Here is a 24,586-nt window from a genome sequence, read left to right on the forward strand (position 1 = left end):
TTCAAACCATGGCCACTTCATTCTATAAAAGAAAAACAAAAACCCTACAGCTTTGTAGGTGGTCCTGAAACCGTTATGTTTTACTGGGTTCAATTTTGTTTGTTTGTTTTATCCATTTTCCTTCCAGTTTTTCACACCAAACCAAAACCTGTCCTAGACTACCACTGGGCCTTAAAAAGTCTTTTAGCCCCTTAAAAAAATAAATTTGTTGCCAAAGGCCCAGGTGTTGAAAACCTCATGGCATTCCTTTGGCTCTTTCATCTTGGCCAACTAAAGTGGTAGCAGCCTTCACCCAAGGACCAGGGAGACAGACCATTAAACCAATTCTTCTGTCAGTGCCTGGCCTGCCTCCGAGGTGGGCAAAAGGCCTCCCTATGGGACCTGGCTGCCACCACGCTGGACGGGGATGAGCTGGCTTCATCAGGCAGCAGGCTCGCAGCTCACCTGCTCTCACCTTCTTACACCAAACATGGCTGCGGTCCCAAGGATATTTCCTCTCCATCCTGCTGTCAATAGCCCAGGCCCGCTGCCCCTGCCCCTACCTGACCCAGGAAGGTGGCAAAGGACCTCACCTGCGCCAAGTGCCACTATGTGCCAGCACTGAATGGGCACGAAACACATGCTGTCTCATCTAATAAGCACACGTCTCCATCAACAACTTGCTAATTCAATATACATGTCGAATATAATAATTCAAATCCTAATTAGATTTTCTTTGTCAACATGTCAGCTAGAAATGTGTTGGGCTGCATGTAACAGAGACCCAACCACAGTGGAAGGTAGGAGGGTGAGGATGTTGTGAGAAATTCCCATTTCCTAGATGAGCGGGTGCAGTGCTGGGGAAGTTCTCAAGGACCAGGTTCCTTCCCACTTAACTGCTCTGCCATCCTCAGCACATGGCATGTGTCCTTGCGGTTGAAAGATGACTGCTTTGGACTTCTCTGGTGGTGCAGTGGTTAAGAATCTACCTGCCAATGCAGGGGACACAGGTTTGAGCCCTGGCCCAAGAAGATCCCACATGCCACGGAGCAACTAAGCCCATGAGCCACAGCTGCGGAGCTTGCGTGCCACAACTACTAAAGCCGGTGCGCCTAGAGCCTGTGTTCTGCAACAAGAGAAGCCACCGCAATGAGAAGCCCACGCATGCAACAAAGAGTAGCCCCCGCTCACCACAACTAGAGAAAGCCCACGTGCAGCAACGAAGACCCAACGCAGCCAAAAATAAATAATTAATCGGTTAATTTAAAAAAAAAAGAAAGGTGACTGGTTCACCTCCAGCAAGTCATAGACATTCCAGAAAGGAAGAGACATTTCAAAAGGCAGAAGCCATATGGCAGTTGATTTTGCCCCCTTTTATTATAGATACTGTATTTTTCAATTCTAGAATGTCCAGTTGGTTCTTTTCCTAATTTTCTAATTCTTGGTGAAATTTCTCAGTTTTTCATTTATTTTGAATGTATTTTTCTTTATGACTTCAACCTAGATATAGATCAGCTAATCCCTGTATCTGGACCAGTCACCATTCATTGTCTTTTCTCTTGAACAGGGGTTGGCATACTTTTTCTTAAAGGACCTGATTGATAAATATTTTAGGGTTTTGAGCATCTCTGTCACGATTTAACTTTGTGGTTGTGGTCTGAGAGCAGCCGTAGACGATATGTAAGTGGATACACTTGACTGTGTTTCAGTAAAACTTCATTTTTAAAAGTAGACCAAAAAAAAAAAAAGAAAAGAAAAACGAAGAAGCAGACGACCGTCCCCTGGGCCATAGTGTGCTGACCTCTTCTCTTGAGGATGGACACATTTTTTTGGTTTGTTTATTTCTTTGTATGTCTAGTAATTTTAGATTGTATCTTGGACATTGTCAGTAAGGCATCCTGGAGATTCTAGGTTGTTACATTTTGTTTGAGCAGGGAATTAACTTGTCGGGACTCAAACTCTTCTCCACTGCAGTGGCCTGCAGCTGAAATCACTCTCGGTTCTGTTGGCCTCTGCTGAGCTGCTAGGAGTCTGCTGTGTGCATGCCTGGTTCAGGGGTCAGCCAGAGACTTGGGCAGAGCTTGTACCCAGAATTTGGCATTCCCCTTCTGCAACTCTCTCCTTTCTGGAGGTTCCCTTCTCACTTTCCAGCTGCTGCATCCTCTGGTTCTTCAAGATTTGAGGCTTCTTTTAGACGTTTAGCCACCCCTCTAGGATGCTGACTAGGGCTGTGTTCCGGCAAAAAGTCGAAGAACACTGGAGACTCACACAGTGCAGTCCCCTTCCTCCAAGTGTTGACTCCCATGCAGTTTCTGCCTGCCTTTGCTTCTCCCAATAACCATCAGAGCGTTGTATTTTATATTTTGTCTGGAGTTCATGGTTGCCACGTATAGAATGGTTGGTCTGATTGTAGCTACTCTGCCATCGCTGGGAGAGTAGAACCCAAGTCTAACTCACCCAGAAAAACAATGGAAGCATAGCTTTCCCAGAAGTGGTAGCCGGTAAATTTCCACTGACAACTTGTTGGTCAGAATTGGGTCCCACAGCCATTCCTAGCTGCAAGGAAGTTGGGAGAGATGCATATTTTTTCCTGAGCACATTGCAGATCCAACTGTAAAGCGGGTCCTATGAAGAAGAATGGGAGAAGGGACCTTGGGTAGTTAAGGTGCAGCTCACCTGTGAACTTCCACAGGTGTAGTTTCTTAGAGCTGCTGTAACAAATGGCCACAAGTCCCGTGGCTTAAACAACAGAAATGTATTCTCTCACAGTTCTGGAAGCCAGAAGTCTGAAATCAAGGTGTGGGCAGGGCCACGCTCTCTCTGAAGATTCCAGGGGAGGGTCCTTCCTGCCTCTTCCAGCTTCTGGGGGCCCCAGGCATCCCTTGGCTTATGACCGCATCACTCCAATTTCTGCCCCAGCTTACATGGCCATCTCAAGATCCTTAACTAATTACATCTGCAAAGATCCCAATTCAAAACAAGGTCACATTCTGAGGTTCCAGGAAGGCATGCATTTGGGAGGGATACTGTTCAACCCAATCTAACAGGTAGACAGCAGTCCTGCAGGCTGAGCAGTGGTAGCTGGTTGCCCACATGATAGCTTACCTCCCTGGACACTTGGATTGGCCACCATTCACTCTTTGGGGTCTTTACCCCAGCCTCTCCGTAGCTCACTGTTGGGGCAGCACTCTGGGAATTAGTGAGTGATGTGGCTCCAATCTCCAGTCTGTGCCCTGTCCCATTTTCCCTTTTCAGCCCCTCATAGTTTGAATCTTTAAATCTTCCCAATATGACACTTTTGAGGGGTGGGAAAAGAATCTGGAGCCAGCGGGCCTGGGTTCAAATCCCAGCTCTACTACTTACACTCTGTGAAACCTTGGACAGGTTACTCAACCTCTCTGTGCGTCAGTTTCCTCATATATAAAATGGGAACAATAATAGCAGCTACTTTTTTTTTAAATTAGTTTTATTGAAGTATAGTTGATTTACAATGTTGTGTTAATTTCTGCTGTACAGCAAAGTGACTCAGTTATACACATATATATATTTTTTCATATTCTTTTCCATTATGGTTTATCACAGGATATTGAATATATTTCCCTGTGCTCTACAGTAGGACCTTGTTGTTTATGCATTCTCTATATAAGCGTTTGCATCTGCTAACCCCAAACTCCCAATCCATCCCTCCCCCACTCCCCCTCCCCCTTGGCAACCACGAATCTATTCTCTATGTCTGTGAATCTGTTTCTGTTTCGTAGATAAGTTCGTTTCGGTCATATTTTAGATTCCACATATAAGTCATATCATATGGTATTTGTCTTTCTCTGTCTGACTTCACTTATATGATAATCTCTAGGTCCACCCATGTTGCTGCAAATGGCATTATGGTTTTTTTTATGGCTGAGTAGTATTCCATTGTATATATGTACCACATCTTTTTCCATTCATCTGTTTACATTTAGGTTGTTTCCATGTCTTGGCTATTTTGAGTAGTGCTGTAATAGCAGCTACTTTGTATGGTTGTTACGAGATTCAAAGAAGTTAGTACAGTTTTTTTAAAACATTTGGAAGCCTGGTACATAATAAATGCTGTATACATGTTAGTTGTATACCATTATTTTAACAAATATGTTGTGCATTCCTGCCATTTTTTTCCATCTGAAACCCTGCCCTGGGCCTTCAGGCAGCAGCCCCTGCTGTTCTCAGGAAAGGGAGACCACAGCAGAACAGCAGGAACAAAGAGGTGAATTTTATTTAGCTTTTGATTTACTAGACAGATTTCTGTTTTTTTTAATTTTTTCTTTTGACGTCATTTCAGACTTGCAGAAAAGTCACACAAATACGCCAAAGAATTCCCCTCTACCCTTCATGCAGCTTCCCCAGATATGAACATTTACTGCATTTCCTTGATCATCTTCTTTGCCTTTTTTCTTTTCTATTTAAGAGGGATTTGCAGACATGAGACCCACTTTATCTCTAAATATTTCAGTATTTCCTAAGAACAAGAACATTCTCTTCTGAGGAACGAGACATTTTCTTACAAAACCCTGGTATAATTATCTGAATCAGGGAAGTTAACATGGATGCATTATGTGATCTTATCTACAGACCTTATTCAGATTTTGCTGATTGTCCCAGGAATGTCCGTTATGGCAAAAGAAAATCTCAGCTAATGAATCACGTTCAGTTTTCATGTCTTATTAGTGTCCTTGAATCTGGACAACTCCTTACTTTATGTTCTTCTTTTATGATGTTGACATTTTTAAAAAGATTACTGACCAAATATTTTGTGGAACGTTCCTCAAATCAAGTTTGTCTTATGTTTTTTCCTTGAGATTCAGATGACACGTTTTTGGAAGGAATCTCACAGAAGTGACATTGTAAGCTTCTCAGTGCCTCATACCAAGGGCATGTGTCTATTTGCTGTGGGCTCTGATGTCAATTTTGAGATCTTGATTAAGGTGGTGTCTGCCAGATTTTTCCACTGTGAAGTTCCTATATTTTTTGGTAATAGATAATTATCTTGCAGAGAGATATATTGGAACTATGTAAATATCCTATCCCCAGAAAACCTTCACTCACCAGTTTTGCCCTCTAGTGATGCCTCTTCCCTGAAACAAGTATTTTATGATGGCTGTCAAATGGTAACTGCTCTAATTATGCTACACCTTCCACATTTATCAGTTGGCTCTTTCCTCTAAGGAAGAGGTTTCCCTTCTCCCGTATTCGTTTATTTATCCACACACACGTTGTATTTTATAAACGTATATTCCAAGTGTATTACTTGGAATATACATGTTATATACAATATATATACACATACGTTATATACAAATATATATACACACAGGCATATATTGTTGTGGACTCATTAATTCTTATTTTATGCAGTGTATTACAATGTTGGTTGTTTTTTTTTTTTTTTTTGATGCTCAAATCATCCCAGATTTGAGCAACGGGAGCCCCTTCCAGCTGGCTCTGTGTCCTTTTGACAACAGCCCATCAGTTTTGGCTCAGCTTTCTGGCACAAGGTGTTCTTGGCTCGCCTTGTACTTTCCTTGCCCTAGTCCTGGAATCAGTCATTTCTCCAAGGAGCCCTACTTCCTTTTGGTGGAGACTGTATCTAAATAGATATGTGAAACTCTCTGGTGGAGAAAATAGGTTGAGGAAAAGGATGCTCGGATCTCAAAAGCCACATCTCATGGACCACACAACAGGTTTGGGGAGAATCTGGTTCTTCACCCTGCCCAGCCTCTGCAGAGAATGGGAGAGCAGAAGCCCAAACCCAGCTGCTGGCCATGGTCTGAGGGGCTCCCCAACCCCAGGAGGCTGAGCCCACCTCGTGCTGTAGAAACTTGGAGACACTTGCTTTCCCAGAATCCCTTGCAGCTAGGGTGCATGCCTGGGACGTGTTTCTGTAACTTCCACTTGGGAGCCCCTGGTGCAAGGAAGCTGGTGTCCAGAGACTTTTCTCGGGGGAGCAGTGGGAGGGACTTCAGGGATAGCAGGTGGGGGTGCCAGATTTAGACAAAGTAAAATAATAATAATAACATTAAAATATTGTATGGAACATACCTTTACTAAAATACTGTTGTTTTTGTGCAGTTCAAAGTGAACTGGCTCACCTCTGTTTCATCTGGCAACCCTAGGCATGGGACAACAGGAGAGTCTGGACTCCCACCCCGGTGGGCTGTATGGCAGCTACCCACAGGTCTGGTCCCACCAGACCATTCTGATTTTGGGTGTCATTTCTGGCTGCAGAACCCTCCTGCCTGGTCCTCCAGCCCTCCTTGAGATTCTGTGGGAGCCACAGTGTTCTTGTAACAAGTCCCTTTTTTGCTTAAATAAGTACAGGGTGCTGTGAAGGGCCACCTGTGCCTGCCTCTCATTGTGCTGGAGTCAGGTGGGGACAAAGGGAGGAAACCCCCAGCTCAGTTCCAGGAAACTGGAGAGTAGAAGGGACTTGTTCCCCACTTCCTTCCAGAACTTGCAGGATTCCCCAGCCTGCAGACTGAAGACGGCCACCCACCCATCCCTCCATCATCCATCATCTACCATCCACCCATCTACCCACCCATCCATCCATCTACCCATCCATCTACCCACCCATCCATCCAACATCCATCATCTACCATCTACCCACCCACCCATCCATTCATCCATCCATCCATCATCCCTCCATCCATCCATCCATCATCTACCATCTACCCACCCATCCATTCATCCATCCATCCATCCATCATCCCTCTGTCCATCCATCCATCATCCATCATCTACCATCTACCCATCCATCCACCCATCCATCCATTCATCCATCCATCATCTACCATCCACCCATCTACCCATCCATCCATCTACCCATCCATCTATGCATCCATCCATCCATTTGTCCGTTCATCCATCCATCCATCATCCATCATCTACCATCCAGCCAGCCATCCATCCAGCCATCCATCCATCTATCCATCTATCCATCCATCCACCCATTCATCCCTCTCTCCATCCATCTGACATTTATTGAACACCTACTGTGTGTTAGGCACTGTCTGGGTCCTAGAGACACTACAGATGAAAAAAAACAATAGATACAAGTGTGTCTGCTCCCACATGGAGCTTACATTCATGTGAGGGAGGCAGGCATTAAACAAAACAAGTTACACACATTCTATGTCAGTTGGTGAGAAGTGCTATAAAGATCAAAGAATGAGGAAGGGGACAGGGAGTGCCGAGGCTGGGGCTGTTGGTATTTTACACTGAGTGGTCAAGAAGGTGAGGTCAGGTCCCTGAGAAGGTGACATTTGAAAAGGGGGGATGGAGGTGAGGGAGGAGCCCAGTGGCAGTCAGAGGGCAGAGAGTTCCAGGTGGAGGGAGCGGCGAGCCCCAAGGTGCTGGAGAGAGAACGTGCCTGGTCCAAGGGCCCAACGGAGGCCACGGGGAGGGAGAGCACGGGCAGGGGCAGCGAGAGCCGAGGACAGACTGGGGACAGTCATCAGGCCGTGGGAAGGACTGGGGTTTGACTCCAGGAAAATGGGGGCCACAGGTAGGTCCAGGGCCATGGAGGGCTGGGCTCTGACTTCTGTTTTTAAAGGCCATTAAAAACCACCTCAAGGAGAACGGGGGAAGGAGGGCCTTCTGAATGAACTGATTTAAACTTGAAACAACAAGGAAAACCAGGATGTCTTTCTCTGAATGACCAGTTTTATTCCACCAAGTTCATTAGATAGCGAGGAGAGGAGGGGGGGGGACTTGAGATCAAAAGGTCAAGTTTCCTCACAGGAGTGGGTGGCTGGAAAATTCACCGCACCTCACAGACATCCCCTATTTATTCCTCGCCACAACCCCACATACCCCATTTACAGATGGGGAAACCGAGGCCCAGCGCAGCCGAGCACCTTGCCCAGGCCCATCTGTCCCCTGAGCTCAATCCCAGACCTGCCTTCATCGCGAGCTTCTTTCCAGCTTGAGTTGCCTCTGGCGAGCCCTTGCACCCTGTGGGACTTCGGAAATCAAGACGGAAATGAACAGAAGCCCAGCCTGCCCTTCCGGCTGCCGATACGGCCCGACCCTCCCTGCTGGGCTGGCCTGGAAGCACCAGCCCTGGCCCATGGGTGGATTGAGATGAAGCATCTCTACTGATGGGCGTGGACCTGGGCTAACACGGTTTTGCCCCCCAAATAAGATGGCCTTGTCACGCAGGGGTGCGGGGGGACACAGCGGCGGGGACAGCGCGGAAGTCCCAGCGAGGCCCAGGCGAGGTCGGCGAGGACTGTCTTCCCGCCCCGGCTGGTCTGGTGGCGCAGGCAGGCGAATCAAGAGCCACCTTCCCCCCTTCCCGAGGCTGCTAGGATGACCTGCCCACTTCCGGACAAGGCTGGCAGAGCCTCGAGACGTCTGATCCCAGATGGAAAATTGAAACCACGCTCCTCCGTCACTACAGCCATTTGTCACTGGACGAGGGTGCGTATAAACAGCTTAATTCAAACCACACTGCCACCCCCTCCCCTCCCTTGGCTTGCTTCAAGGTAACAAATACAGTGCAATGTCAAAGTGAAGGGCCCTGTTTCCTCCTCCTTGTTGAGCTGAGCGTGCTAAAATGCTTTATCTTGTCGTCACGTCAGCCCCATGACCTCAGAGTTGTTGTTATGCCCACTTGCCAGAGGCCCGAGTTAAATCATTGGGCCAAAGTCATGCAGACAAGAGGCAGAACCAGATGCTGGCCAAACCTTCCCGTAGACCCAGCTGCCCCTCTGTGACCTTGGCCGCTACGCCGGGGCACACAGCACCCAGGTGCACAGCCAGAACCTCAGACCTGCGCTGGATCCCAGGTCCACTCCACTTGCTGAGTGTAGGCGGTCTTTGAGGTCCCTCTCTGAGCCCCAGTGGGAGACCCACACGCCTTGGAGACTTGTCCCACAGCTGATAGGCCTGAGCTGGGCTTCATCCTCAAACCACGTGACCATCAGCTTCTCTCACCATCTCAAAACTCTTTTTCGTCTCTGGTATCATCAAGCAAGGGGGTGTAACTAAAGAATGAAGGGACCCCTGTGGGGTCCCTTCTAGCTGTGTGATCTTGGGCAAGTTCCTTAACCTCTCTGTGCTTCCATTTCCTTATCTGTACAAGGGGCCCAATAACAGTACCTATCTCATAGCGGTCACGAGGAGTCGATGAGATAGTGTGTGTAAGGTGTTTAAAACAACACCTGGACTATTTAATGAAGGCTGATGAATAATACGATAACAAAGAAAGCCCTGCAAATGTGTCTGATTGTATCACAATAATAAGTGAATGGTTATAAAAACAGCTGAGCAACAGAAAGTGCTCATACCAGCAACACATGGATGAACAAATGAGTGAATGAATGAACATGAAACTGACCGGACTAGACCAGGAGAAGCCCATGGGAGCCTGGTCCTGTTTTCCGGTGTCAGGAGCCCTGGGCTGTAGGTGAGGACGTGTGTGGTTGTAAACCGAGCCCACACGGATGGAAGGGGGAGAAGTTGATTTCCCTGTGCAGGAAACCTGCGAGCTGGATCCACAGGCTGCTTCCTCAGCCCTACGAGAAGAGGATTTGTTTCTGCAAGGCCCCCTTCCCCATGTTCACCCTGCCCGCCTCGTTCAATGATTCTAGCTAAAATAGGGAAAACAGTGAAGGGGAATAATTCTCCCGGTGAGTTGTCTGGGGAGTGGCAACCAATCCTTTTCCAGCCAGACTCTCAGAAGGCAGTGGATTGGAGGCTGGGAGCCTCAGGTGACAGTTTAAATGTCCTTCCCGCCTGGTGTTCTGGGCTTGGAAAATCAGCGGAGAAAAGGAGGTCTTGTGTTTCCTCCCGTGTGTGTGTGTGTGTGTGTGTGTGTGTAAAGGGAGAGTCCAGGGTAAAGGAACAGCGGGGAGCACGAATACTTTCATAAGACCGAGCCACTGTACCCAGAATTAATGTGACACACACTGCATCTTTCAGATTGTATGGTTGAAACCCGACAGCCACCGTATTCCAAAAATCCTCCCCATTTCACCCGTGCCAGGCACTGTTCTCAGCTCTTTACAAATATTAACTTATCAATCCTCATAACAGCCTCATGCGGTAGCTACCAGTATTATCTCCATTTCACAGATGAGGAAACTGAGGCACAGAGAGGGTAGGTGACTTGCCCAAGGTCACACAGGCTAGAAGGAACAGAGCCAGGATTTGAGCCCGAGCAGTTGGATTAAACTGCCTGCTCCTGACCGCTAGGCCACGCCACCCTCAGAGGGAGTCCCTGACCCAGGGTCACTCACAGCCACATTTCAGGGCCACGTGACAGGATGTGACCAGAAAGGTGGGCATCAGTTTCATAACACACTTGATTCTCCAAACTTGGCTCCGAATGGCTTTCAGAGTTCCCAACTCATGCGTCAAAACAAGCAGGACACTCTCTTTGTTGTTGTTGTTATAAATTTATTCATTTATTTATATATATTTTTGGCTGCATTGGGTCTTCGTTGCTGCACGCAGGCTTTCTCTAGTTGCAGCGAGCGGGGGCTACTCTTTGTTGCGGGCTTCGTTGTGGGCTTCGTTGCGCAGGCTTCTCATTGCAGTGGCTTCTCTTGTTGTGGAGCACGGGCTTTAGGCGCGCGGGCTCAGTAGTTGTGGCACAAGGGCTTCAGTAGTTGCGGCACACAGGCTCAGTAGTTGTGGTGCACGGGCTTAGCTGCTCCACAGCATGTGGCATCTTCCCGGACCAGGGCTCAAATCCGAGTCCCCTGCGTTGGCAGGTGGATTCTTCACCACTGTGCCACCAGGGCAGTCCAAGAAGGACACTCTTAAAAGCAAGTCAAGAAAGAAAGACAGTCCAGGAAACCATTCCAAATCGGAGGAGACAAAGGAATGGGGTAACTACACACAAGTGGGTCCTGGACCCGGGAAATAAAGGCTTCCTAGAGGCTTCGCTGGGATGACCTAGAGAGTGAGCTGTGGGTTACACAGTAGCACTGTGACACGTTAGAGTACACGAAATATACTGTGATGCCCTAATAATACAGGCCAGCCTTGGTTTATTGCACTTCACTTTATTGCGCTTCGCGGATACTGTGTTTTTTACAGATTGCTGGTTTGTGGCGCCCCTGTGTCCAGCAGGTCTATCAGTGCCATTTTTCCCACAGCATTTGCTCACTTCCTGTTTCTGTGTCATATTTTAGTAATTCTCACAATATTTCCAACTTTTCTATTGTTATATTTGTTATGGTGATCTGTGATCAGTGATCTTAATGTGACTCTTGTAATTGTTCGGGGTCACCACAAACCACACCGATATTAGAAGGCAGACTTAATCCATAAATATCATGTGTGTTCTGACCAATCCATAGACCAGCCGTTCCCCCCTCTCTCCCTCTCCTCGGACCTCCCTATTCCCTGGGACACAACAATATTGAAATTAGGCCAATTAATAACCCTGCAATAACCTCTAAGTGTTCAAGTGAAAGGAAGAGTCGTACATCTCTCATTTTAAATCAAAAGCTAGAAGCTTAGTGAGGAAGGCATGTTAAAAGCCAAGACAGGCCAAAAGCGAGGCCTCTCTTGCCAAACTGTCAGCCAAGTTGTGAATGCAAAAGAAGGTTCCTGAAGGAAATTAAAGTGCTGCTCCAGTGAACACACGGATGATGAGAAAGTGAAACAGGCGTACTGCTGATATGGAGAAAGTCTGAGGGATCTGGATAGAAGATCAAACCAGCCACATTCCCTGAAGCTACAGCCTAATCCGGAGCAAGGCCCCAACTCTCTCCAGTTCTACGAAGGCTGAGAGAGGGGAGGGAGCTGCAGAGGCAAGTCTGAAACAAAGGTCGGTTCATGAGGCTGAAGGACAGAAGCCGCCTCCTTAGCACGAAAGCGCCAGGTGAAGCCGCAGGTGCCGAGGGGGAAGCTGCAGCAAGTCCTCCAGAAGCTGCGGCTCAGGTCGTCCATGAAGGTGGCTGCACTGAACCAGAGATGGTCACGGCAGAGGAAACAGCCATTAAGAACATTCATGGTTCATGGGAAGAGGTCCAAATCTTGACATACACAGGAGTTTGGAAGAAGTCGGTTCCAGCCCTCATGGACAGCTTTCAGGGCTTCAGGATTTAGTGGAGGAAGGAACTGCAGGTGTGGTGGAAACAGCAAGAGAACTAGAGTTAGAAGTGGAGCCTGGGGGCTTCCCTGGTGGCGCAGTGGTTAAGAATCCGCCTGCCAATGCAGGGGACACGGGTTCGAGTCCTGGTCCGGGAAGATCCCACATGCCACAGAGCAACTAAGCCCGCACGCCACAACTACTGAGCCTGCGCTCTAGAGCCCATGGTCCACAAGAGAAGCCACCACAGTGAGAAGCCCACGCACTGCAATGAAGAGTAGCCCCTGCTCGCCACAACTAGAGAAAGCCCGTGCGCAGCAACAAAGACCCAAGGCAGCCAAGAATAAATAAATTAATTAAGAAAACAAAAGTGCACTGGAAATAACGTTTAAAAAAGAAAAGTAGAGCCTGAAGATGTGACTGAATTGATGCAATCTCATGATAAAACTTGAACGGATGAGGAGTTGCTTCTTATAGATGAACAAAGAAAGTGGTTTCTTGAGATGGAATCTACTCCAGGTGAAGACGCTGTGAAGATTGTTGAAATGACAACAAAGGATTTAGATTTTTTTTTTTTTTTTTTTGGCCACGCCATGTGGCATGTAGGATCTTAGTTACCCAACCAAGGATGGAACCTGCACCCCCTGCAGTGGAAGCGTGGAGTCCTAACCACTGGACCGCCAGGGATGTCCCAAGGATTTAGAATATTATATCAACTTAGTTGATAAAGCAGGGTTTGGGAAGACTGACTCCAATTTTGAAAGAAGTTCTACTGTGGGTCAAATGCTATCAGACAGCATTACATGCTACAGAGAAATTGTTCACAGAAGTCAATCGATGCGGCAAACTTGACTGTTGTCTTATTATTTATTTATTTTTAATTAATTAATTAATTAATTTATGGCTGTGTTGGGTCTTCGTTTCTGTGCGAGGGCTTTCTCTAGTTGCGACAAGCGGGGGCCCCTCTTCATCGTGGTGCGCGGGCCTCTCACTATCGCAGCCTCTCTCGTTGCGGAGCACAGGCTCCAGACGCGCAGGCTCAGTAGTTGTGGCTCACGGGCCCAGTTGCTCCGCGGCATGTGGGATCTTCCCAGACCAGGGCTCGAACCCGTGTCCCCTGCATTGGCAGGCAGATTCTCAACCACTGCGCCACCAGGGAAGCCCCTGTTGTCTTATTTTAAGAAATTGCCACGAGTGAGGCGGCGGGGCAGGGGCTGGCACCTCCCATAGCAACCATGGCGTATACCGGCCTCACCGGGCCCCTCATCGTGATGCGCGTGTTCTGGGGCTTCGTCGGCTTCCTGGTGACCCTGCTTCATCCCTAAGGGTCCCATCCGGGGAGTCAGCATCGCCATGTTGGTGACCTGTTCCGTTTGCAGGTAGCTCTTTTGGCTGATTGCAGTTCTGGCCCAACTCAACCCCCTCTTTGGACCACAGTTGAAAAATGAAACCATCTGGAACCTCAAGCATCATTGGCCTTGAGTAAGAAGACCTGCTCGCCAGTGCTCAGTCATTGAGGTCACGAAGAGAACTCCTCTGGATGCAAAATCACCTCCATACCCAGACCACCTTCCCTGACTCGCCCACTTTGGCTGTCAGCTGCCTTAAACGTTCCCACCACATTTGAATATCTTATTCGACAATGCGGTATTTTTTCCTGTCACCTTTTTTGCACTTTGATGAATGATGTGCCTATCGAATCTAAACTGTGCTGCCTCTATAAAATGTTTATGTACTCTTCTGAGATAGAAAATGCTGTTCTTCTGAGAAATAACATTACTCTCTCCTTGGAAACTGTGGATTTGAAGACGGCTCCTGCCTGCTCACAACATGAGAATCAGCGAAGTGTTTAAAAACTGTTACATGACAATAAGACTCCAGTGGGGCAGTCAGTAGGAGAACATGTTCAGAGGGAAAATCTGTCCCACCAGAATTATACCAAAGTATGTTTTCAGGATGAATTTCTTATTTCTGCCCTCCTTTGGAATAAATTATTTTTCTGCTCTCTAAAAAAAAAGAAAGAAAGAAATTGCCGCAGTCATGCCATCCTTCAGTAGCTACCGCCCTGATCAGTCAGCGGCCATCAACACCCAGGTAAGACCCTCCACCAGCAAAAAGGTTATGACTCGCTGACGGCTCGGATGATGGTTAGAATGTTTTAGCAATGCAGTATTTTTAAATTAAGGCATGTACATTGTTTTTTCAGGCATAATGTAATTGCACACTTAACAGACTATAGTATAAACATAACTTTCATATGCACTAGGAAACCAAAAAATTCGGGTGATTTATTGCAATATTTGCTTTATTGCAGTGGTCTGGAATTGAGCCAGCAATATCTCTGAGGTTCGGCTGTATTATACTCTGGTAAGATGTTAAATTTCCTGATTTGGGTCATTTTTTTGCATTTAGGTAATAAAAAGTCGTGTTCTTAGGAAAGACACACCAGAGTGTTTAGGGAGAAAAGTGGCTGATGTTTGCAACTTATGTATATATTATATTTACATGAAAACATAGAGAAAGAATGGGGCAAAATGTAAATGAATCTGGGTGAAGGTACACGGGAATCCCTTATATTATTGCAACTTTTCTGTTGCGCTTATACCAAAATAAAAAGTTACAGAAAATAACAACCAAAAAAAAGGAAGTAGCCCCAAATCTGTGATGTCACAGTGCAGCCCAGCACCTGTCTTTCAGATGCTCGACATCCACAAACACTGAAACACACCTGTGCCCGCTCAGTCCCCCAGTGGCTGCTGCAGATTACCACGTTCAGGTGGGCGGCCCATTGCTCGGATTGTTTGAGAGGCCCCGGCCGCCCTCGACATCCTCGCCTCTCTCTCCCAGCTCCAGAGATGCCAAAAGCACCCACTGTGTGCCAGGCACTGGAGCTGACCCTGGTGGTTCCAGGGTCAACGAGACAGACCCCGCCCCCGCCCTCGCCCTCAGGGAAGCAACGAACACAGGACAGGAATTTCAAGGGTGAGGAGGGTCCAAGGAGAGGTGCTCCGGGAACCTACTTGTCCGGAGCAGGGTGGGAGCGGAAAGGCTTCCAGGTGGAAATAATTTACACCAAGGCCCAAAGGAGGAGAGGGGGCAAAATGCTTCCCGGCAAATCTGTGAGTTAGGTACCCTGAGCCCATTTTATAGGTGGGAAAACTGAGGCTCCAGGCGTGTAATTAACTTGCCCGAGGTGCTGTGGCTAGGACGTGGTGGCCTTGGGATCCACACTGGAACACTGCCACACCCTCCTATGAGCAAGAGGGGTGACATCTACGGGGAGACCAGCACCCACTCCAGGAGAGGGGACGTCCGGGGTTGGGGCCACCCCTTCCATCCCCAGGAGCCAAGGATGCAGATAACTAACAGGATTTTCAGGAACCACTGTCTCTAGTGTCTACTTTTTGCTGAGCTATTTCCCCAGAAATTCTATAGACTAAGAGCCAGATTTCTTGCCCCTGATAATGAAATTGGAGTGATCACACCAATGGGAAAATTGGGTCCAAGGTCCCCACTCAACCTGATCTTTCAACTTCCCAGCCTTCTACCTGCCGGAGCTGCCTGGATGTCCGGGGCGCAGGGGAACACCGCAGACAAGGATGCCCAGGTAAGGAATCTGCGTGCGGGGCAGGCCCAGCCCTGCCACTTAGAAGCCCTGACATCTTGAGTCAAAACCTCCACCTTCTTGTCCCTAAAATGCAGACAGTAATAGTGCCCACAGCCTTGGCTCAAGGCTGGACAAACTTTATAACGGCGGCAGCGATGTTGATCAGAATGACGATGATTTTGAGGCTGAAACACTTCATTTTCTCCGTTCGTGGCCCAGATGCTGAGGAACTAGGTCCAAATCTCACTCTTTGACCAGCTCCTTTCCTTCCAGACTGTGTGGGTTTGTTTTTCCCCTTGTTTCTTTGCCAAAAGCAAGAGTCACAAACCTCACCACCTGCCCCTTTGGAAGAGAATTATTATTTCAACCGAAAGAACAGTGATGGCAAACCTTAGGGAACCTTAGGAAAACCCTGAAGTGTCAGCAGGGACGGGTCCCAGAAAACCGCAGGCTCCACATTTCACCCCTCGCTAGCCTCTTCCTGTGTCGTTGCTGCATTGGCCCCAGGGCCTTGGGGACCTAACCCCAAGGTATAGTCGAGGAGAGACAGTTCAGAAGCTGGCCCCTGGGAAGATTCCAACAGTTTTTTTGTTTGGGCTGGACCTGTGGCCTCAGCTCACCTGGGCAGCTGCCTTTCAGAATGGCCCCAGGCGGCTCCCTCTTTGACAGTGGTCTTCAGTGATTAGTATAATGGTCACAGGACAACTGCATCTCCTGACCCCAGGAGAGGGGACATCCCACGTTGGGGCTGCTCCTTCCATGCCTGGGAGGCAAGGATGCAGGTAACTAACAGGGTTTCCAGGGACCACTGTCTCTAGTCTCCACTTTTTTGCCGAGCTATTTCCCCAGAAAGTCTATAGACTAAGAACCAGATGAAATTGGAGTGATCACACCATCCTCAGCATTTAAGATGGCAATGCCAAAATTGTGTGGCTGTGTAGAGATGCACCACACTGCGTGATCACGTATCCTAACTTCCGGCAAGAAGGCAAGACTTAAGAAATCGCGATGTGAATAATAAGGCTGCACCAGTGCTGTTTACGGATGGCGCTCATTCATCCACAGATGCGTTCTCAGAGTGCTTGCTCTTGGCTGAGCACCGCCGATGGAGTGGTTCCCAAAGGTGCCGTGATTCAGGGATGCTGGACGGTGGACCCGCCAACACCCTCGAGAATGGCAGTCAGGGGCGTGCGGTGCCATGAAGTGGGCGTGTTCATGTGTGCAGTCAGGGAGGCTTCCTGGAGGAGGAATCCGGTCTTTATCCTAGGAGCAGTGGGCTACGGCAATTGAGGTTTTAAGCGGGGGGCGGGGGGGACATGATCACATTTGCATTTTGAAAGCGTGTTCTGGCTACAGTGTGGAGAATGGAGGGTTGGGGTTCAGAGTGGGAGCCAGGGAACCCGGGAGGAGACCTTAGCCCAGCCCTGGTGAGAGGCCCACAGCCAAATATTTCTAAAGTGCTTCCCTCCACTTCTGGGCGGCGTGGCCGAGGGGATGGAGAGAAGTGGGTGGGTTGAGAGATACTTAGGGGGCCACCCTGACAGGACTTGAGGGTTCATGGGCTTTGGGCAGAGGGAGAAGGCAGGGTCACAGTCACCTCCAGGTGACTGGCTTAGAGAAACTGGTCCAGGTGGTGGGAGGGGGAAAGAAAAATCTTTGTCGTGGTAAATTTAAAAAATACAAAACGTAATCTGCAGTACAATATCCTTGTTTTAAAATGTACAAAAAAAATACTGAAAGGAAATTCACCAAAGATCAACAGAGGTTCTCTCTGAACACAGGATTCTCCTCTTTCTACCTTTTTCTGTTTCCCAAATGACTGCTAATGACCATGTACTAATACAATAATTAGGGAAAACCACAAGTGAAAATCAATATGCATTCGATCAATTCTAGGACAATCCTTGCCTCTGATGGAGGTAGTTTTTCAGTTTTTTCCAGAGAGTAAGTCTGGCTGCTCAGAGCAGGGAGAGAAAAGTCCCATAGTTGGGACTCCATAGTTTAACCTCACCTGTTTCCACCAGGAGCTGCCAGCCAAGCTCTGTCCTCACCATCTCTGCAAGAAATTTTTGCTCCATTTGTTAAGTCCAGGTGTGTGGATTGTATTCTGAATTCTAAAAGAATTTCGTTTTTGAGTTCAGTGTCATATTTTCTCCCTTTCTCCCAAAGGAACGTGCAAAGCGCACCGCAGCTCCAAGTGCTTGACATCTTCCTGCAGTACTTGGGCCTTTCTAAAAAAATGAGGTGTTCCCTTCCCTGGCTTCAAAAGCGTGGAGAGGTGCACTGTTTTGTTTCACGTCTAACCCCGAGAAGATAGGATTTGGGTGGGGAAGAGCCACTTGGAAGCAACCTCCCCCGTAAATCTCATCTGTTTGCTCAGGAAGGACAAAAGTTTGAAACGTTTTAAAATGTGAGCCTGAAGGACTGAGTCTGGCACAGGGGGATCCCCCGACTGTCTGGGGAAGATCATGGCCCCATTCCAGGGAGATAAACCCCCCAAATGCAAATGCAGGGGAAGGAGGCCGTGCTCCAGGCCTCTGCGGCCTCCAGCCAGTGATTGCCAAAGGGCTGTCCCCCACCATGGGTGCAGCCAGGTGCTGTAGCACTGGAGGCCCGGGAAGACCTTGACCCCTTTGGTTCTGCAAAGGGTTGGACTTTTAGTTGCGTTCCTGATCCAAGAGTCCAGAACTCAGCCTGCATGAGAGGTGATTGTCCCTCCTTGAAGAATTTTGGAGGACAGAGTTCTTCTGCCTTGACAAAATAGTAGCAGCAGTAGTAATAGTCATAGTAGCAATAATACTAATAGTAATAATACTAGCAGCAGTAATAATAGAAGCTGTAGCAATAGCAATGTACTACTAATCGTAGTAATAATGGTAATAGTATTAATAGTAGCAATGATAACAATGCTAGTAATGATAGTAATAGCAGTGGTAATCATAACAGTGATAATAGTATTAATACTAGTAGCAATAGTAACAATAGTGATAACAGTGATAATGATGGTAGTAATAGTAATAGTGATGGCAGGAGTAATAGTAGTGATCATAATCATGGTAGTAATAGTAGTAGTAATAATAATAGTAGGAGGAATAGTAAGAATAGTAATACTACTACTACCAATAATAGCAGCCCCCACTTACTAGTCGCTCTGTCCCAAAGGCTGTTGGGAGCACGAGACAGAAATGAACACCTTACTCTCCATGGCACCTATGAGAAAGGTCCTGTTACCACGGTCCTCTGTTTTTAGATGAAGAAACTGATTTCCCCAAAGTCTCCCAGCTGTTAAGAGGCAGGGCCAGGATTTGAACCCAAACCCGTGTCACTCCCCAGGCCCGGTGTGTGTTCGCAATCCGGCTGCCCAAGAGAATCACGGGACACAGCTAAGGCCCGGCCCCACGCCAGGGGCTCTGATCCGCCAGCCTGCAGGGAGCCCGGTGCTGGTTTGGCGCTGTAGGCTCCCAAGGTGACACTAGCACTCAGCCAGGGCTGACCGTCACCCCGCTACACAGTAGTTCTCTCCCTCGGGGAGGCAGCAGGACCCCCAAAGGTTATAGAGCTTATCACCCACCCATCGGGTTTCTGATGCAAGAGGTCTGGGCGGGGCCCAGGAACCTGCATTTCTACCAAGTTCTCAGGGGACGCTGATGCTGCCGGCAGGGCAGCCCGCTCTGAGAAGCCCTGCTCGGCCCAGATCCCACCTCCCGGGCAGAAACCTGGTCCATGCGTCCACGCGTTCACTCGGCAAACTCTAGCGAACGCCTACTGCGTGCCAAGCCCTCCGCCAACTGTGAGTGACGAAGCAAAAGGAGAGCTTACACATGTGCATCTGCCCTTCCTCCCCCGGCAGCGTGGAGCAGGCGGGGGTCATGTGGGATAAGGGACGGTCCCCTCCCAGGGCTGGGCTAAGGGCTTCTCCCGGGTTCCCTGGCTCCCACTTGAGGATAAGGGATGGTCCTCGTTACACGGACTGGCTGGGAGGGGCTGCCCTGACCCTCGGCAAAGCGGGTGGGGGGCTCCTGTGTCCTCAGCTAATCCACCGTCCAAACGTCCCCTCTGAACTGGTTACATAAATGTTCCCTGAGGCCCGGAAACTTCCAGATGGGCCTGTGGCCCACCCCACCAGCTGCTTCTGGGATGTCGGCCCCGGCCTCTTTCCTGGGCCCTGGAATTCCTGGAGGAGCCTGCGGCGGAGCAGCTGCTGCAGTGTCTGGGAAGGCCAGGCGTGCAGAGGGGCCGGGGCAAGCAGCCTTTGTGCTCCTGGCTCCTCCCACAGGCAGCTGCGAGGGGGAGGAGCTGGGTCCCTGTGACCCCGAACATCTGGGCCCAGCACACACCAGCCTCGAGGAAGGCATGCCAGCCACCTCCCCTCAGCAGAACAGTCTGTCCTTGTCCCTCCTCTTCTGCTCGGATGCTTTCCGGGGCCCTCCGTGATGACTCTCCTCCCACCTGCCCTCAAGTCACCCTCACGGCTACATCCAGGGGACCGCTGCAGTTCCAGGCCTCCGGGTCCTTCAGAATCACCTGGAAAGCTGGCTTAAAAAGCCCCCCATTTGGGGGCTGCCCCCAGAGAGCCTGGTCCTGTAGGTCTGGGAGGGGTCCGGGGATCTTCATTTTTGATGAGGTCCCCAGGCAATGCAGGGGTTCCTCGGACCACACTTTGAAAAACACTGACATGGCCGGTATACTCTCATTTTATACAATGTATGATATATGTAGGCAAGGGAGGCTATCTATTTTATATCTATATATGTATACAGATATTTCGATATTTATTATATTAGTTTTCTAGGGCTGCCATAGCAAAGTACCTAAACTGAGTGAGTTAAAACAACAGACATGGGGCTTCCCTGGTGGTGCAGTAGTTAAGAATCCGCCTGCCACTGCAGGGGTCATGGGTTCGAGCCCTGGTCCGGGAAGATCCCACGTGCCGCAGAGCAACTAAGCCCGTGCGCCACAACTACTGAGCCTGCGCTCTAGAGCCCACGAGCCAGAACTGCTGAGCCCGTGTGCCACAACTACTGAGGCCCGCGTGCCTAGGGCCCATGCTCCACAACAAGAGAAGCCACTGCAATGAGAAGCCCGCGCACCGCAGCGAAGAGTGGCCCCCGCTCGCTGCAACTAGAGAAAGCCCGCACGCAGCAACGAAGACCCAACGCAGCCAAAGATAAATAAATTAATTAAAAACAAAAACAAAAAAACCCCCAGACATATACTTTCCCACAGTCTGGAGGCCAGAAGTCCAAAAATCAAGGTGTTGGCAGGGTCACCTCCCTCGGAAGGCTCTAGGGGAAGATCCTTCCAGCTGCTGGTGGCCCCAGACTTTCTTTGGCTTGTGGCCGCATCCCTCCAAATTGGCCTTCAAGCAAAAGGACGGGGAAGGTGCCTGAGTTCAGTTCCACCCCAGGGACGGAGCCGCAGGCTGGGTCCCTGGCCCCTCTTCAAAGCAGTCAGGCTTTGCCCTACAGCCAGCAAAGTGGCTGATCAAACGACGGATTCTTCTGAGACTGCACACTTCCAGCTGGCATCTGCCTGTCAACACCTACGGTCCTCACCCCCCGCCCCGTTCCCCTCTCTCCTGGCGTCTCCTGCCAGCTCCTTTCCTTCCCCTCTGACGCCTGACCCTGGGCCTCTTCCCTCCTCCTTGGACCCACCCTCCCTGAAAAGCTTTAAGTGCTATTAATGTGCAGGTCACCCTACATCCCCCTTCAGCTTTTGCCTCCCTGAGTTCCAGGTCCATAGAGTTCCAGGGCCAACCACCCACTGGCCTGCCCACTCAGATGTCTTCCAGACACTTCGCTTTCCGGTTATGAAGGTAGCAAGCCTCTGAGCCTGTCTGAGCCCCCGCTGGTAACTGTGACCTTGGAGGGCTGCTGTAAGATGCAGCAATAATGCTGAGCACAGGGCAAGCGCCCAGAATCAGAGGTGAGCATCTCACAAGGCAGATGTAAAATGCACACCTGCCCTTCCAGGTTGGAGTGCCCAGAGCTGGGAAACAGGACCTCGGCCAGGTTCTCCCACCTTGCCAGGTCAGAGGAGGCAGCTGCTCTGCAGGGTTCTTGGAAGGACCCTTCCCTTTATTCTCTGTCGCATGAAACTTAAAGCCAGTGGGGAATCCTTCCTGTTCTCCAGCATAAGCTTTTGGATTTAAGTGGCAGTCTCCCTTGGAACGGAGCTCAAGGACTTGAACTGACTCTTACTAAAGTGTAAATGACTGACAGCAGATCAGTTCCCAAAAAAGAGCAAGTACCAGGACCCTGGCCTTGGGGTCGGGGGAGCAGGCACCCCCCACCTACAGTCAGCAATCAAGGGGCACCTCCCAAAGGAGGCGGTACAGAATTGCCCACCACTAGGGGTCAGCAGAGCACCAGGGATCAATTTACAAATACAAAGGGAGGGGTCTGAATTGGTACTTTGATAAGTTGTGAAACTCCTGCCCACCCCGTCTAGGCAGCCCCTCTTCTTCCTTCCAGTTGAATCCACATTCTCTCCAAGCATCCCCCAGGTGGAGGTCCAGAAAGGTCCCAAATGAATCAGGAACCTCATTCCTCACATGCAGTTTTTGCCCAACTAGAGAAAGAAGCACTTTACACCTTATTCAAATCATACGGACCAGCCCTGATACTGCTGACTTCCTATTGCCTCAGACCAGCAGAGTCAACCTCACCTGGAAGCTCGCTGGAAATGCAGACTCTCAGGTCCCACCCCAGACCCACAGCATCAGACTCTCTGAGGGTACGCCCAGCAATTTGGTTTTGTTTTATTTATTTATTTATTTTATTGAAGTATAGTTGATTTACAATGTCGTGTTAATTTCTGCTATACAGCAAAGTGATTCAGTTATACATATATATGTTCTTTTTCATTATTCTTTCCAATTGTGGTTTATCATAGGATATTGAATATAGTTCCCTGTGCTCTACAGTAGGATCTTGTTTATCCATTCTTTTTTTTTTTAAAGATAGATTTTATTCATTTTTATTTTATTTTATTTATTTATTTTTGGCTGTGTTGGGTCTTTGTTGCTGTGTGCAGGCTTTCTCTAGTTGAGGCGAGCGGGGGCTACTCTTCATTGCGGTGCGCGGGCTTCTAATTGCGGTGTCTTCTCTTGTTGTGGAGCACAGGCTCCAGGCGCACGGGCTTCAGAAGTTGTGGCACACGGGCTCAGTAGTTGTGGCTCGTGGGCTCTAGAGCGCAGGCTCGGTAGTTGTGGTGCACAGGCTTAGTTGCTCCGCAGCATGTGGGATCTTCCCGGACCAGGGCTCGGACCTGTGTCCCCTGCATTGGCAGGTGGATTCTTAACCACTGTGCCACCAGGGAAGCCCTATCCATTCTATATATAGTAGTTTGTATCTGCTAATCCCAAACTCCCAATTCATCCCTCCCCCATACCCCCTCCCCCTTGGCAACCACAAGTGTTTTCTCTATATCTGTGTCTGTTTCATAGATAAGTTCATTTGTGTCATTTTGGGTTTTTTTAGTTGCAGCATGCAGGATCTTTAGTTGCAGCATGTGGGATCTAGTTCCCTGATCAGGGATCAAACCTCCCCCTTGGCAACCACAAGTGTTTTCTCTATATCTGTGTCTGTTTCATAGATAAGTTCATTTGTGTCATTTTGGGTTTTTTTAGTTGCAGCATGCAGGATCTTTAGTTGCGGCATGTGGGATCTAGTTCCCTGATCAGGGATCAAACCCGGGCCCCCTGCATTGGGAGTGTAGATTCTTAATTGCTGGACCACAGGGAATTCCCTGTGTCATATTTTAGATTCCACATATAAGTGATAGCATATGATATTTGTCTTTCTCTTTCTGACTTATTTCACTTCGCATGATAATCTCTAGGTCCATCCATGTTGCTACAAATGGCATTATTCTGTTCTTTTTCATGGCTGAGTAGTATTCCATTGTGGATACATACATCTTCTTTATCCATTCATCTGTTGATGGACACTTAGGTTGTTTAGGCAATTTGGGTTTTAACATCCCTCCAGGGCATTCTGATCAGCTCAGGGTTGAGAACCACTGCTTTCAGTGAAGCAGGCAAGATGGTAATGCTGGTTCGTGTTCAGTCACGTGTCAATACTGCTCTGAGGAAGAAAAGCCCAGTTTGGTGCAGTTTGCTGCAAGGATGTTGGTCTGGAGCAGGGATCCAGCCCGGCAGGACTCGGCCCGAGCTGGACCAGGTGGGTGGTTAACGTGAAGGACGAATGAGTCAGTTATGGTCATCCAGTCCCTAATCAATTCCCAGGAGGAGGAATTAGAAAGTGGTCTTTGGGTTGTCAGTTCTCCAAAATGAGAACATCTACAGCTAAAAAGGAAGCCCAGTCCTTTTCCTGACACTAGAATAGAGGCTGCCCATCAGGGGTCTTCAGGAAGGAAGGGAACCCACTACCTGGGTTCAAATCCCTGCTCTACATTCAGAAGCTGGGCCACCCTATTCAGTGATTCAACCTCTCTGATCCCCAGCTTCCTGCCCTGTACAATGGGGACGACAGTAGTACACACCATATAAGCTTGTTGTGGGGACGAAATATGATAATTCATGTGACACTCTGGCCAGAGTAAGTGCTCAACAGGTGTTAGTGAGTTTTTAATAAATGGGTCGTTTAAGTTGTAAAACTCTGTGATTTCCCAGTCAGTCTGGCTGCTCCTCAAAAAGTTGTAGAGTTACTGTATGATCCAGCCATTCTACTTACGCACCCAAGAGAAATGAAAACTTAGGTACACGCAAAAACTTGCACACGAACGTTCATAGCAGCACTATTCACAGCATTCAAAAAGTAGAAACAACCCAAATGTCCATCAACGGATCTATGGATAAGCAAAACGTGGTCCCTCCACAGAATGGAATAGTATATTGGCCATAAAAAGGGATGAAGCACTGACACAGGCTGCAACGTGGATGAACCTTGAAAACG

General features: G+C 48.7%; 1 protein-coding gene across 1 annotated transcript in view; it reads left to right on the top strand.

Moving 5' to 3' along the window:
• LOC309648496 (uncharacterized protein) overlaps positions 1 to 24,586 on the top strand; it is a gene marked incomplete at its 5' end in the record, with an annotated part of 62,838 nt that overhangs the window by 3,555 nt on the left and 34,697 nt on the right. Inside the window, 2 exons of the mRNA XM_082437115.1 lie at positions 14,376 to 14,428; positions 15,602 to 15,668. Coding sequence (XP_082293241.1) covers positions 14,376 to 14,428; positions 15,602 to 15,668 — 120 coding nt within the window. The remainder of the gene's footprint in view (positions 1 to 14,375; positions 14,429 to 15,601; positions 15,669 to 24,586) is intronic.

This window comes from Balaenoptera physalus (assembly GCF_965194825.1).
Source record: "Balaenoptera physalus genome assembly, chromosome: 19".
NCBI lineage: Eukaryota > Metazoa > Chordata > Mammalia > Artiodactyla > Balaenopteridae > Balaenoptera > Balaenoptera physalus.